This window comes from Diceros bicornis, chromosome 20 (genome assembly GCF_020826845.1).
Source record: "Diceros bicornis minor isolate mBicDic1 chromosome 20, mDicBic1.mat.cur, whole genome shotgun sequence".
In the NCBI taxonomy this organism is placed as follows: Eukaryota; Metazoa; Chordata; class Mammalia; order Perissodactyla; family Rhinocerotidae; genus Diceros; species Diceros bicornis.
Genome location: NC_080759.1, coordinates 45,852,516 through 45,868,259, shown reverse-complemented (window position 1 = coordinate 45,868,259; position 15,744 = coordinate 45,852,516). Strand labels below are relative to the sequence as shown.

Below are 15,744 nucleotides of genomic sequence, written 5' to 3'. Positions count from 1 at the left end.
CAATCTACGCCATAAACATATCTATCATCTCCAAAAGTTTTCTCCTGCCCTCTTTATTATTACTATTATTATTATTTGTGATAAGAACACTTAACATGAGATCTACCCTCTTAGCAAATTTTTAAGTATACAATATAGTGTTATGTTATTCTCAGTCAAGTATCAGATTTCTTGCGCACTTCCTCCTCCTTGATACTTTTTCCTTCCTTATCTACTGCGATTACTCTTCTCCTCTGTTGTTTCTACTTCCTCTGTAGAATTTCATTTTCAAACTCTTTATGCAAACTTAGTTTTCTCTTTCCTCACTTTATGTTCCCTAGAATTCCATTCTGAGCCAAGAGTCTATATATGCTTCTCTAAATTTTTATACTTGGCTTCAATCACCACTTAAACCCCAGTGTCTCCCATTTCTACTCTTTAGCCCACATCCTTCCTCTAGTATTCTGTGTCCCTCTAGACCTGCCTACCTGCATGCTGACAAAGCACCCTGGACACAGCCCGCCCAAACCTACATCCATCACTCTCACTCCCAGACATGATCCTCCTCCTTTACTCTCGGGCCCCTCTATTTAAAGAGGAGCCTGCCAATCATCTTCAAATGGTCTTGCATCCCCATTTCTCATTGTCAACAGATACAAAATCTTGTCAACTCTATATCTAAAAAACGTTTTAATCTGTTTCCTCCTTTCAATTTCTTTTGCAATTACCAAATTCAAGTCTAGATTTGTACAATGGTAACGTATCCTCTCAGCCTCTGAACTTGTTCTAAATGTCTCATGTTGCTTCCCACTTGAAAATCCTTTAGTTCATTCCCAAAGGTTTCTGGATAAGCTATAATCCTCTTTGAATCGCCTATCAGGACTCTGTAGCCCATGATGGTCTCTAGCTTCATCTCCACTCCCAATTCTTAACACGCACTCTGTGCTCCAACTGCTGTTCTTGTATATCCTTGAATGCTACTTATTTACATTTGATATGCCATTCCTAAAATTCCATTGCAACTGTCTCTTAACCAATACACTTTACCTGTCTTCTTTTCTATCAATGGCAAAATATTAGTTTAAGCTCTTCCTCTTCTGAGCAGCCTTCCCTAAACTGATCTAAGTATGTCACTCCTCAAGTACGTCACACCGCCATCCTGTGTGCTTAGCACTGTTAGCATTGAATAAGCAATGCCTGGCACAGTTACCAGAACTGAGGAGGTGCACAATAAATTTTGAATGAATGACTATGTCCTAAATTGTCTTCAAACTTTGTCAAAATAAACTCAACTGTAATCAAGCTATAGTTCCAAGCAATGCAAACCAAAGGCTATGATTAAATTAGTATATTTTAATTTTTTATATTTCATATTATTTGATTATTAGTATAGAAAAAGATTTTACACAGTATGTTTTAATTTCTATGAATATAGTGACAAGTAAATCATATATAGAAAACAAACAATCCTAGAGGAAAGAGATAGGTTATATTTCACTCTATTCTTGTAATAAATGCTTGATATTTTCTTTATGAAAGTTAAAAAAAAAAACAAAAAACTCTGGATGTATTTGAAGACCTTCTAAGCTCAACCTTCTAATTAAATGCCTTTTGCTATGTGAAGTCCAGGGCAATTAAATGTTCAAATATTCATTGGATAAAAATCCATAAAATAATGAAACACATTTCCTGAGAATAATCTAACACTTCTTCCATTTCCTTAGGGCAAATACATGCTGAAATAAATCAGTCTATAGTTAGTTATGAAGTGCAGTAGGATTTTTGGAATGTATATTTCTATGCTTTCATATTTGGGGAACATTTGGATTTTCATCTTTACTTCCACATGAAAATATTAAAGCATGGTAAAAGAATACCGTTATTTACATCCAGAAGAAATATTACGAAGATTATCTAATCTAAATCTTGTTTTCGTGCAAAGAAAAACCTGAGGCAAGTTATGACCATAAAAAAAGCAGATAAAGCTAATAAAGACATGTCTGTTACTACAAACAATTAAAAAGGTGTATGGAAGTTAAAATATGATACAGCAAGCTAGAAACTGTGAAAGAAAGTTCACTGGGGAAAAGGAAGAAAGAGAGGACTTAGTACCAGGTAGATCATTTCCAACTGGCAGCCAGCCTGACGCCTCCAGGGGAAATTAAACTAGATAGAGGCCCTGGGCATCAAGAATTTGGCGTTTACATCTCCTGAAGATTAGGAACTATGACTTTCAGTCTCCTCAAGGTATAGAATTAGAATGGAGATGTCTGAAGAAAGCAAGACTACTTGAAAACAACTCCATGAAATGAGAATTAGACTATCTACCCACTAGCTTAAAAAAAGTAGAAAGGAAGCCTGTGATCTGTTAGGAGTTCCTGATAGGAAAAAAGATTTCTGCGATAAATTGAAACCCAAACCTGCAGCCCAGATGGAAGGTATGCAAGTTTTATTTTTTAGTGTTGTTGGTGTTCTTGTTGCTGTTTACATTAAATGTATGGACAAGAATCAGTAGTTAATAATTAAAAATTAGTACTTATTAAGATTCACGAATCCAATTGGTTGTCAGTAGACAAAAGATAAGTGACTATTAATGTGTCTCAAACTATAGTTTGGAGGATTTCCACCAAAATCCCCATTAGAACTTACCCCACACCATTGAAGATGAGTGTATGTAAAATCAAAAAAGACATACCAGAATCATATCTCCACAATGGATAGTGAACGGACAAAAGAAGTATACAAATTCGTCAAGCACACACACACAAAAAAATAGAAAATTTGAACAAGATTATTAAATAAGTGATTTGCAATAATTAAAGTCATAAGAGATGAAACAGAGGTCAAAAATGAAAGGACAGGTCATTATATAAAAAGGAGAAAAGAAACGAAAAAGAACTAGAAATTTAAAATACATTCAAGCTAATATTCACTTTTAAGTCAAACAATATGCTTAACGATTCAATTTGGTTGAAGAGAGTATAAGCATGCTGGAAATAAATCTGACAGAAATTATATCAAATAGGAGTTTCAGAATGAAACAATAAATGAGGAAGAAGAAAATTCAAAGAAATAATGGATGTTATATATCTATAATTAAGTATAAAAATCCTAATAATTATACAAAAAGTACTGATTCAGTATGTGATGGATTGAATTGTGTACCAGCAAAATTCCTATGTTGAAGTCCTAACCCCCAGAACCTTATTGGGAGTCAGGGTCTTTACAAAGGTAATCAAGTTAAAATAAGGTCATTAAGGTGGACTCTAATCCACTATGACTGATGTCCCCATGAAAAGAGAAAACATGGACACAGAGAGGCAAATATAGGGAGAACACCATGTGGACATGAAGACAGCCGATTACAGGCCAAGCAGAGAAGCCTGGAAAAGATCCTACTCTCAGAAACCACCGAAGAAGCAGACCCTGGCAACATCTTGATTTCAGACTTCTAGCCTCCAGAACTGTGAGACAATAAATTTCTATTGTTTAAGCCATTCCACTTATAGTACTTTTTTATAGCAGCCCTAGAAAATTAATGCACAGGCCAAGAAAAATAGAAAGCCAAAAAAAATTCAGAGCCTGGACATGTTAGTGAATCTACAGACCACAAAGGACACCGTGATAATCCTGAGATCAACCTAAGAGAAAGAGAAGACATTTAAAATGAAATTACAGCAGACTTCTCATCATCAAAAGTAGAGTACACAATATATCTTCCACAAAACAATAAGGTAAAAACTCATCCTAGAATCCTATACACCAAAAAATAATGATTCAATAAAAAAAGACAGAGAGTTTGCAGCGCTCATAGGGTGAATAGAAAAAGGAACAGCTGTATATAAGTAATAAGGAAATCAAACCAGGAGGGAGAACAGGGGTAGAAACAATGAAGAACAGAGAAATGGGTAAACCTGGATAAGTCTAAGATCAAATGTTTAAATGATTTTAATAAAAATTAAATATCTTGAAAGTACTTTTAAAAAACAAGGAAATGAGATACTAGACAAATAGAATAAGAAAAAGCGGAAAGTAATTAGTGTTTAAACATCCTAAGGTCTTTGTGTTGTTTAGGATAACTGTAAAAGTATCAACTTTAAACTTATAAAGGATATCTGTTAAAAAGAAGTAGGGAACAGTCATACTTCAGAGTAAGTAAACTGAGAGAAGTTTGATACAGAAGCAAAGGTTAAAGCAAAAGTTAAACAGTTGTTAAATATGTTAGACATAAAAGTAAGTATACACTTTTACATTAATACTAACCTCAATAACAGTAAGAAAAATAATGAGTGATTGGGCGGCTTAAAAACACCTTGGCACAGTAGGCATGTAAAAAGTAGAAAGCACAATAATGTAATCAAAATTTGATAATTCTGTGTCTTTGTTTTTTAGGAGGTAGGTAGAGATATTAAGTTTTGACATGTGAAGACGAGAATGCATGCAATACATTAAGACAAGCACAAATATCAAAAACATACAACATAAAGCTTCTAAAACAGTGGAGAGAGATTCCAGTAGAAGTCATTATAGCAGAATAAAAAGAGAAAAAACAAAAAAACATAGTGAATGTAAAATACAAAATAAATTGGTAGCAATAAGTCCAAGTGTATTAGAAATCACAGTTCACATAATGGAATAAAATCATCACTTAGAAAAATGAATTGTCAGTAAAATAAATATTTTCGAATAAATATGTCAATAAATTGTCATAAACAAACTAAAAGTTAAAACTCATCTGTATGTGTTATAAACAGACACATTATAAAATGCACATATTTATAGTGATACAATAGTATGGACAAAATATTCAAAACATTTTGACCAAGAGAAACATTGAGGATGTTAATATCAGATCAATGTCACTGTTGCCATTTTGGGCTGGATAATTCTCTGTTGGGTGGGCGGGAGCTGTCCTATGTGTTATAGAATGCCTAACAGCATCTCTGGCCTCTACTAAGTAAGGCCAGTAGCACCACATCCTTACTTGTCACAACCGAAAATCAAATCCACAGTAGAGCTTTCCTGGAACCTTGGCCCTTTTGCCTTATGTGGGTCCTTTTTTCAATTAAAACGATGAATTCTATTTATAAGTGTATTACTATAAAGACTAATGTAATTCGGGCTGAATTATACTCATTTTTATATTTTATTCTGATTTAAAAATGCGTTAAAACCTTTTCCTGGGCCCTTTAAGTATCATAGACCTTAGTGAATATGCCAACTGTAACGAACAGACAATTTAGCCCCAGTGAAAAATGTCTCCCAATATTTCCAGATATCCCCAGGAGTCAAAGTCAACGCTGTTTTAGCACCACTGATACACACACACATACACACACACACACACACACACACACACACACACATATACACAGGTGGGTATTTGTATAGTAATATGAAGTTCACCAGATGAATAAAAATATATGTTGTGCCCATATGTATTATGACTTTAAAAAAAATTATAAGTATGGCATTAAGAAATACATTAATTAAACTTTTTAAAATTATTTAAACAAAATATAACTTATTCTTTAAAACTATAACCTTAATGAAATCTGATTTCTCAAGAAAAACATTCTTTTTATTTATTTTATTTTTTTGTGAGGAAGATCAGCCCTGAGCTAACATCCGTGCTAATCCTCCTCTTTTTTGCTGAGGAAGACCGGCTCTGAGCTAACATCTATTGCCAATCCTCCTCCTCCTTTTTTTTCCCCAAAGCCCCAGTAGATAGCTGTATGTCATAGTTGCCCATCCTTCTAGTTGCTGTATGTGGGACACGCGGCCTCAGCATGGCCGGAGAAGTGGTGTGACGGTGCACACCCGGGATCGGAACCCGGGCTGCCAGTAGTGGAACGCATGCACTTAACCACTAAGCCATGGGGCCAGCCTCAAGAAAAACATTCTAAATCACTAAAAATTAAACAAAATATACATCAAACCAAATTATTCTTTTATGCATCCAATTTCTTATAGGACTGGATCTGAATAGTTAAATTTCCATGATGACTATGGAGAAAGTTCTATATCCATATGGAACTGTGTGCCATAATTAATTTCACATGATATCATGTCATCACATTGTCATTTGTACAAACTTCAAATGTCATGTTTTGATACACGGAGTTTTCCATTTCAAGGAAGCTATAATAAAAATGTTCATAAAACTATCATCTTGACAATATAAGATGACAATCTGGACCTTTCCTTGCTGTGCATTTAGTTTTTAATTGAGTTCATGATGATATTAAATCTATCATATATTTTTTTTCTGAAGCCTGAACCTTCCCTATCCTTTTTACAGGATTTATTCTCTCTTTAACCTCAAAATCATTTATTTAATTTGAAACTACAGTACTCCATATTAAAAGAGATTTGAAGGTTGGCTTTTAAAGAAAGAAAAAGTATAGAGTACTGGTGGCAATGGTAATGATGAGAGGGGAATTTCATGCACTATATATTAGAAACTGATTTTCATTAAAGAATCAGATATCTTACAATTTGTTCTTTGGCACCACCATAACTAATCTCACGAACATAAAGAGGTCACTTAACTGTTTCAAGGATCGTTGCTTTCTATTACTTAAGGAGTTCGGCAAGATGATTTCTTATTTCCTTTATATTGCTAGAATTCCTGGCTTACTCTCTATAAGTTTGTTATTATTATTTATTTATTTTGGTGAGAAACATTGCCCCTCGGCTAACATCTGTGCCAATCTATCTCTATTTTGTATGTGGGACGCTGCCACAGCATGACTTGATGTACAGTGTGTAGGTCCACATCTGGGATCCAAAGTGGTGAACCCAGGCCACCGAAGCAGAGTACACGAACTTAACCACTATACCACTGGGCCAGCCCCTGTTTGTTATTGTTTTTAATAAAGCAAATTGAAAATAATTATCTACCATCTACACTTATCAACTCACATACCTACAGGACATGAGTAGGGAGGAAAGGAAGAATGGTAGAACTTTAGTAACTAAATTCTTAATAGATATAAGCAATATATTCTACATGTTATGGTTTACATCTAGAAAAAATTCCAACAGTTATAAGCAAATATACCATAAATGCAGGAAAGTGAAGATGGAGAATATAATTCATTTGTTTATTCTGAAAATTTTTAAGTTCTTAACTTTTATTATCTAGTATATGTTTGATGTCAATACAGCCCAAAATCTAACATAACGTTGTTAATAGATCAGATATCTTAGCCTAAAACACACTGCTAACTAGGAACATACTTTTTGGCCTCTTACTTCTTGTTTATGATTTTTTTATTCCATTCTCTTTAATTATCAAATAATGCAAGGTGGACAATATCCATTTACAGATATGTTGGAATAAACACAGTGTTTCCTTTATTTCTTATATAAGAATGCTTGGCCAGTTAAAGAAGTCATCTATAATGTTTTTAAAATGAAAACAGTATGTATTTATGTAGCAGATCATCTAGCTAATTACAAGCAGTTACCACTTGAAATATATGAAGTTTATTGCTAGTAGTTGTGTGTTAATAGACATTTCCAATGTATATCCTTAGTTAAATTGTACCAGTTACATATGTTTAAATATTTCTAACATACACCATAAGAGTCAATACACTTTGCAATTATAATCGCTGCATCTAGTATATATTCTATTGATAAACATAAAACACATACGCAATACAGCCAAAGGCTAGTGGCTAAAAATAAGAATTCAAATGTATTTCAAATTAGAATTTCTGGTCTCTAACAAAAGCAATTCCATTATACACCATTCTTTTTATTCAATAAGCAATAGGTTCTAAAATACATGATAAACTGTAGATATTAAGGCCTGAGGAATGCATTTTTATCCACTGCTACTAATTCTGAACAATATCTTCAAATTTCAGAAGACTCCAAATCAAATAAAAACATAGTTTCAGCCAAAAATGCTAAGCATTGCTATATGTTAAAATAATAAACTTCTATAAAGCAAAAATCATAAACAAGTCAAAAGACAAATGGCAACTGTGAAAAAATTATCGGTAATTTATATCACTAGCAAAGAACTATTGCACCTATTATATAAAGAACTCCTGGTACTGATAAGTTAAAGAGACTAACGAAAGAATATAAAATCAAGGGCTATGAAGAGTCAGTTAGTAAAAAAGAAATATTTATATCCACATGAAATATGAAAAGATGATCAATTTCACTCATAATAAGAGAAATGTAAATTAAAGATACACAGAGATGCAACTTTTCACCTATTATATTTGCTAAATTCCGAGTTTTACAATCCCATCTGTTGGCATTGCTGTATAGAAATAGTCACTCTTCATTTTTTCTGTTTTTTTTTTTTGCTGAGGAAGATTCACCCTGAACCAACAGCTGTTGCCAATTTTCCTCTTTTTGTTTGAGTAAGATTCACCCTGTGCTAATATCTGTGCCAGTCTCCCTCTGTTTTGTATGTGAGTCGCTCCCCGAGCATGGCCACAATGAGTGGTGTAGGTCCGCACCAGGGAACCGAACCTGGGACGCTGAAGTGGAGTGCACCGAACTTAACCACTAGGCCACGGGGCCAGCCTGAAATAATCACTCTTATACATCATCGAGAAAGGTGCAAATTACTACAACACCTATGGAGGAGGTTCTAGTAATATCCACCAAAATTAAAGATTTATTTATCCTTGAAACAGAATCTCGCTTCTGGAAATCTCTCCCATAGATATACCTGTATGTATGTTAGGTGATGTGTGTACAAGGACATTCATTACACTATTGTGTGTAACACAACAAAACAACAACAATAAACACAAAAACACCAGAGTTAATAAACATTCATGAAAATAACTATGGGGGAGGGGGACCCCAGTGAAAGTGGTAAAGACCTCGGAAAAGTCTCTCTTCCATAAAAGCAATGATTAGTGAGAGAGATTTTTGTTTTAATAATTTCAACAACCATTAACACAAGGTTATACTTTATGGAGTACTTCCTGGAGAGTTACCATAGTTGATCATTACAATAGGCACTGAGATAGATACCGTGTGGATAAAGATGAAATAGTCCCAGAACCTGCTTCCAAAGCATTCACAGTATACTAGGTGAGGCAGACGTCTCAACCAGCGGCTCACAAACATTTCCTGTAAATGCTCGTCAGCAAATATTTTAGACTTTGTGGGCCTTCCTCTCTCTCGCCACGACTCAATTCTACCCCTATAGCTTGAAAACAGCCATATACAATAAATAAATGCAGGCGTGTGGCGGTATTCCAATCAACATTGTTCATGAAAACTGAAATCAGGGTTTCATATAATTTCCAGGTGTCACAAAATATTATTTAAAATTTTTTTTCAGCAATTTAAAAAGTGAAAAAAAAACTTTTCAGTATACAGGTAATATCAAAATATGCAACTGGCTGAATTCGGCATACAGGCTGTAGTTTAACTGACCTGTCATCTAACCACAAACCAAACTTTATAATATACTTGAATTAGCAATGGAAATATCAAGCAGTATTTCTCAGTTTTACACGTAAGGAAACAGAAATGCAGGGAAGTAAAGAGACTTACTGGTTGTAATACAGATATTAAGCAGAGAAGCTATAACTCAAACCCAGCTCTTTACTCACTAATCATTATTATCTCATGAAGCCAATGAGTCTACTCCAATGATAGGTGTGATGTATGACACACATTTTAGGATGTGTGTGATACTTTATATAAAATTATATTCTTAGTTATAATGGGTTTCATTCAGCACTGTTCAACCCTTGAAAAATGAAAAATAGACTAGACGGTCTATGTTAGTTTTTCCATGATTTTTTGCAAAAAAAATATGATTTTAATATCAGAACTGCAATGTATGATTATTATTTTGTTTCTGTTAAAAGAAATTCCTGCTGGCATTTCTGTGACAGAGAGGGGTAAAGAGATAATTTTTAGCTCTTTGGAGGTGTCCCTTCTCATGATTATAGAAATTGTAATGATTCTATCTTTTATTCAGGAGTGCTTTGAATATATATGGCTAGTTCATTATGAGTGTATTTATTATGTATTTATAAGTGTTGGATATAAAATCACTTCTTAAATAAAAATAATGGGACAGGAGGGAATTATTTTAAGCACATACAGATTGTTAAGCTTTGCAGGGTTTTTTTAATTGTCACAGTTTATGTATGTATGTATGCATGCGTGTATGTATGCATGCGTGTATGTATGCATGCGTGTATGTATGTATGCGTGTGTGTATGTATGTGTGTATGTATGTATGTATGTTGGAGGGTGGCGGGCGAGAGGAAAGAATCTGTATAATTAAATTAGAATTGCTCATAAAAACAGATTATAATAGAGAGAAAGTCTATGAATGAGGGGCCCAGGAAAGAGAGAGATTAAGAGAACCACATCCTGGGTGTGACCCTTTATATTTGTTCATCAATACCACAAACAGTAGAACAGATACCAATTTCCACAGCACCTCCCCAAACTTGAACATTTTCACAGACTTCTTTCATCTCCTGATGAGTAACAAGCTCTCTACCATATGTTCCTTGGTACCTGAGCCCAGAAATATCCCTTGGAATTGATCTAACTATTGAGGCTTCATCCTTTACTAAAACTATGTGACCCAAGAGAAAATGAGAAGTTGTCTGACCCTTCCCTTCCCCTGTCTAGCCAATTTTATTTTTGTTTTTTAGTTAAATAAAAATGACAAGAAATAGGCATAACAAAATATTTTTAATAATAGAATATTTTTTCCTTTCGGTGTACTCCTAGGGGGGAAAAATTTTTCTGTTCCTTTTTTTCTCTCTTTTTCAAGGATTGAAAGGATTATAGGAAAAGGATTTTGAAGTTCATGGCAAAAATAACTTTCATGTAATTCAACATATTATGTTTTAATTTTAGCATATTTGTTTCCATTTACTTCACGGAATACTTTGTAGGGAAAAAAGTATATGATGAAATTGAGTCTTTTGTCTCATTTTAATCTGCATATAAGAAAATGATATAATTGTTTCGGATCTTTTTCCGTGTTCCATATTCTGACTCCACAGCTCCTGCCTTGTATGGAAAATACAGCTGCAACCCAGTGCCTGTTGGATGAGGGTTGGAACAGATGGCTTGTGATTCTGTACAGCCTACACATTAGGGAAGCACCAGGATTTGGATGGAGTACTATTTTTTTTTTTTTTTTTTTTTTAGTACTAACAGTGTTAAAGTGGAAATAAATAGTCAAGTAGGGAGATGGAAGTCCCTGAGCCCACAGTCACGGAAATTCTACTGCTGTGCTTCCCGTGTCTCCCAAAGGCACTGAACAAACCTAAGTGTGGCTGCTTCCAACCATCGGTAATTCATCAGAAGAAGGCCTCTCCATTTCCCAATCTATTCTTTACCCTAGAGCCCAGATGACACAGGCTTAAACTGCCCCATATTACTGAGTACACAATTTCCTAAAGGGTTTGATAAGCCATTATATTGTCTTATCTGTATTTTTGAGAGAAAGGGAAGTTGGTTTGAAGTTACTGATCATTTTATCAACTTCATTCTTTTGGGATTTTTAACAAAACTGTACATCCAGTGTATATTTCATCTGTATTTAAAATATATCAGATTTTTATGGAAATTAATTTGGAAGATTAGAAAAATATTCATGTGCTTTTAAAGACTAACTTAAATTTGAATACAGTCTCTGTAACAATTAACAGAAATATATTAGATGTCATGATATGTTTTCTTTTTAGCCTCATGTACATCAGCAATCGATAAAAAAAAAATCTGTAAATATCAATGTACCAATAAATGACAACGTCAATTCCAATATACCTTCATGGTAATAAAGACAAAATTACTTAATTGTGTATTCACAATTAAGTGATACGCTGGGAAAGAACATTCAGTCTAGGACACATGGACCAGTGTTCAAGGAGATGTGACATGATTGGTAAAGTTCATTTTTTACAATCATGATTTTGAACTGTCTCCTATAAGGAAGATCATTTTATAATATAATCCACTTCACGTTCCATGTCTCTTCAAATCCAACTCTAACTCCATTCTCATCTCTCCCCACAATTTCCCAGAAGAGGGGAAAAAAAACCCAAAACAATAAACAAAAACTTACTTTTCCAACATATTGTGGATCTGGTCCCATATGTTCTTCTAAAACAAAGAACTGATTCCAAACCCATCCCCTTTTGGGACGATGGTGGACTTCGGTTTCACCTTCAATGTGTTTGGTTTCGTTTCTGGTCACCTTGATGGAGCTGTGGCGAGCAGTTCCATAACACCTCTGCACAAAACAGAGACACACTAGGACTGGACAGATGCAAGATGTGCTCGTAATTTTCATTGTAAGATAACTTTCCAGTTCACAGTTTTCTTTCTTTTCCTTGTCAGCTACAAATGCTTAGTGAGCATTCAAGAGAGAAGCCAAAGCCTCTTTTGGAAGGAGAGTCCAAAGTAAATTGTTTAGCGTGTCCATGATTTAACTGCCCATCAGGGAAATGTCAGACTACATTTACATCCTGAAACACCTGGAGAATCAATGCTGTAGTTGTCTGATTCCAAATCTTCACAGTAGGTGAACAAGGGCAACCATTTTCTACCTAATGGAAAGAGAGAAAATTATATACATTACAAAACATGTAGCTTTAAGTATTTGCTCTGAATGCACATTACACTATTTTGCACTGTGATGCTGATAGGCAAAGAATATATGTAAATTCTTTTGGAAATATACACAAACATACATACACACAGTCATGCATAAGCTTGCATGCTGCGCACATTTTTACATGGAGACCTCTCTAATTGTACTATTAATTCTCAGTTTTATATGTGTATGTATTTATATATATTTTATATATACGTATATACTATATATGTATATAATTGAGGATATGCATATTCTTTGAAACAACAGAAATGCAGCCTTACGAGTGTTGAAATGCTCAGAAATTGACCATGAGTATGTGCACACATGTGAGTGTAGTATGATCTCTTACAATATGTGATATATTAGGGACTCCATGGAAAGTGCAAATTTTTTGCTTGTTTTTGTGTTTATTTTGTTTTTGTTAGATGTGATACAAGTTCACTAGACATAACCACACATCAGTTACCTACTGTATATGACTCACTGAACTTCAACAAAATACTTTCTAGGGTTGAAAATTGTCACAGACCATCGCAACAATCAAGTAGGTCCTTAAGTTGCTTAGCAAGTAAAATAGAAGAAAATAAAGCATAACAGAAAAGAAGATGGCTGAAAAAAAATGTATGCAATTGAAAGTTACTCCATGCTTGGGGATCAGATTGGCACAATTGAATATGAGTTAGAACATCAATTGACTAAATCGTATCTTGTATGGATTTGATAGACTTGCAGATAATACTCCAGGGTACCATCTTCACCTATAGGCAAGACCAAGACGGATACTCAAGCTTGGGAAAGACGCTACATATAATTCCAGCAGCTATGTAAAAAAGGTGTAAGGAAGTAAAGAATGGTGGCAACAATAACAGAGGTGAAAATTCTTTGATTTTCAAATAAGAAATGTCAAGGACTTGGACTTAGGGTTTAGTATAATTGGGCAATCAAGTAAAACTTGAGAATCATTTCTGGAAGACAAAAGATAGGATTTAGGAGGGAAAAAGAGGACTCAAATTATTAGCTTATTGAAAACACATAAAACTGTGTAGCAAGTTTGGCTGTATTTTTATGTATGTGTGTTTCAATACGTGTTTAGAAAATTATATTGATTCAAGATACGCCCATTCCATCTACTAAAAAATATTAGATAAATCACTTTCTCATTCCATAAAATTCACCCCTATAAATCAGTACAAACTGAAATGTAGATGTAAATGAATTACAAGGTGGTTGACGTGACAATATAAATGATTTTAAAAATTGAACATAAATAATCAGTCATAGCATAATTCTTTCATACAATTGAGAAAAATGTTTACAATGAGTTGGGGATAAAAAAAATCACAAGTCCCAGAGTAAGCAGCTTTTCTTTATCAGTATTTCTCCCCCCAAACTAGGGTCAATAATAATATTTACTTCACCGGTTGTACAGGAATTGTATTGGATTAGTATTGGGATTTAATTTTAATCATCCAGCAAAGACAAATTGAAGTTTTTAATATTTTATGAAAGCAAACATACATTTTTCATTAATTTAAATTAAAATGAATCAAAAACGCTAACATACAAAAAAAGAGCAATACCATTCTAGCTCCAACTTGGTAAGAACACTGGAAAGAAAGTAAAAAAACAAAGGTTTTCTTCTCTTTTTTTTGACAATCTAGTTATAGAATGAACTTATGTGAATCATCTAATTTCTTTGAGTCTCAATTTTCTCATTTACTAAAATTTGTGGCTTGAATAGCTACTTTTAATAAATTCTTTCCAGTCTATCTAGTAAATTATTTGGATAATTTTATATTAAAGTTTTTTATTTATCAAAAGATTCTTAATTTTGAAGTCACAGATTACAAAATAAAAACTTTAACTAGTCTTTCTTCTTAGAAGTTGATGAATATATAAAAGGTGTTGTCTTAATACTTTCACACCATTTGGTGTGATTTTTACATGAAATTAACATCTTTGTCCTTTATGCCAAGTTGTTTAACAAAGCATAATTCATGAGTAGAAGGTTAAGAAAGTGGCTTTTGTAATGTATTATGGATATGTAGAATGAGTGTTTTCTTTACAATAATGATCTTGTGTGGCATTCCAAAAATATATGAATGCATTTTAATCTGCATATGCATTATGTGTTTATGAATCTCTATTATGACAATTATGAAAAGTGATAAGTAAGGCTCTGTGGCATGAAAAAGCAAGTGTAAACATCACTACTGTACTTTTGAAAGTGATTTCATTTACTACATAGGGAGAGGACAGAACTCCAAGTACGAAAATTTTCTGTACGTCAAGAAATCCATTCCTGCATAGGTTAGAAAGAGTTAAAATGCAAATAATAAAATAAACCACTGATTTGGACTAAAACCATAGAAATATGTTGTAGACATTTGCTATTTTTTGACTAAGCAGCATTCAAGCAACCTTCCTGTTTTCATGGAACACTCCAATATATGAATTCTGATGAACACAGCCCTGACTTTGACCTCTGAACACCTATGGACCAGATACTTGCTTCTTCTAACCTTTTAGCTAGAACTTGCACAGATGACTTATGCATGTTAATTATATGTTCCAACACCCTGGAGCAAATAATGGATGGATGTAGGAAAACTGAGAAATTTTTCACAGTAGTGGTAAGAATCTCAAGACCCAGAGGGCACAGTGGGGAGTCCAGCAGCTATGAGAAACAGAGTCCAGAGGCAGTTGCATGAATTGAGTCATTCTAGATACACAGTTACAATGGCAAGTATTTGAAAGTTTTTCTTACTGCCCAACTTCTATTGGTTCTTATTTCTTGCCAAACCTGATTCTTAAGACCCCTCATCAATTTTCTTCCAATAAATTTATTTTACACAAGAATATACAATATTCTTCCAATAAATTTATTTGCTGCTTTCCATGGCCAAGGTTGACCTCTGTTGTCCGAAATTAAGAACTTTCTCTGATAAAAAGCATGACTGTCATAATATTCCAAAAAGGAAGTAGTTTCCAAATAATGCATTACATGCAGTAGTGTGTAAAGTAGACCTCTCTCCTCTGTTTGGTACTTAATCTAAGTGATCCAACATTGCTTCCAGAGACTGGTCCCCTTGCTTTTGTAACTACTCCCTCTTCAGTAGTAAAGTTAATAGCACTGCACTATG

The 15,744-nt window shown here is 33.8% G+C and overlaps 1 protein-coding gene across 2 annotated transcripts in view; it reads right to left on the bottom strand.

Moving 5' to 3' along the window:
• CDH18 (cadherin 18) overlaps positions 1-12,547 on the bottom strand; it is a 305,318-nt gene extending 292,771 nt beyond the window's left edge. For both annotated transcript variants that reach the window (XM_058564305.1, XM_058564306.1), the window contains exon 1: positions 12,068-12,547. In XM_058564305.1, the coding sequence (XP_058420288.1) occupies positions 12,068-12,295 (228 nt within the window). In that variant the 5' untranslated portion in view covers positions 12,296-12,547. The remainder of the gene's footprint in view (positions 1-12,067) is intronic.
• Positions 12,548-15,744: the final 3,197 nt, after the last annotated feature.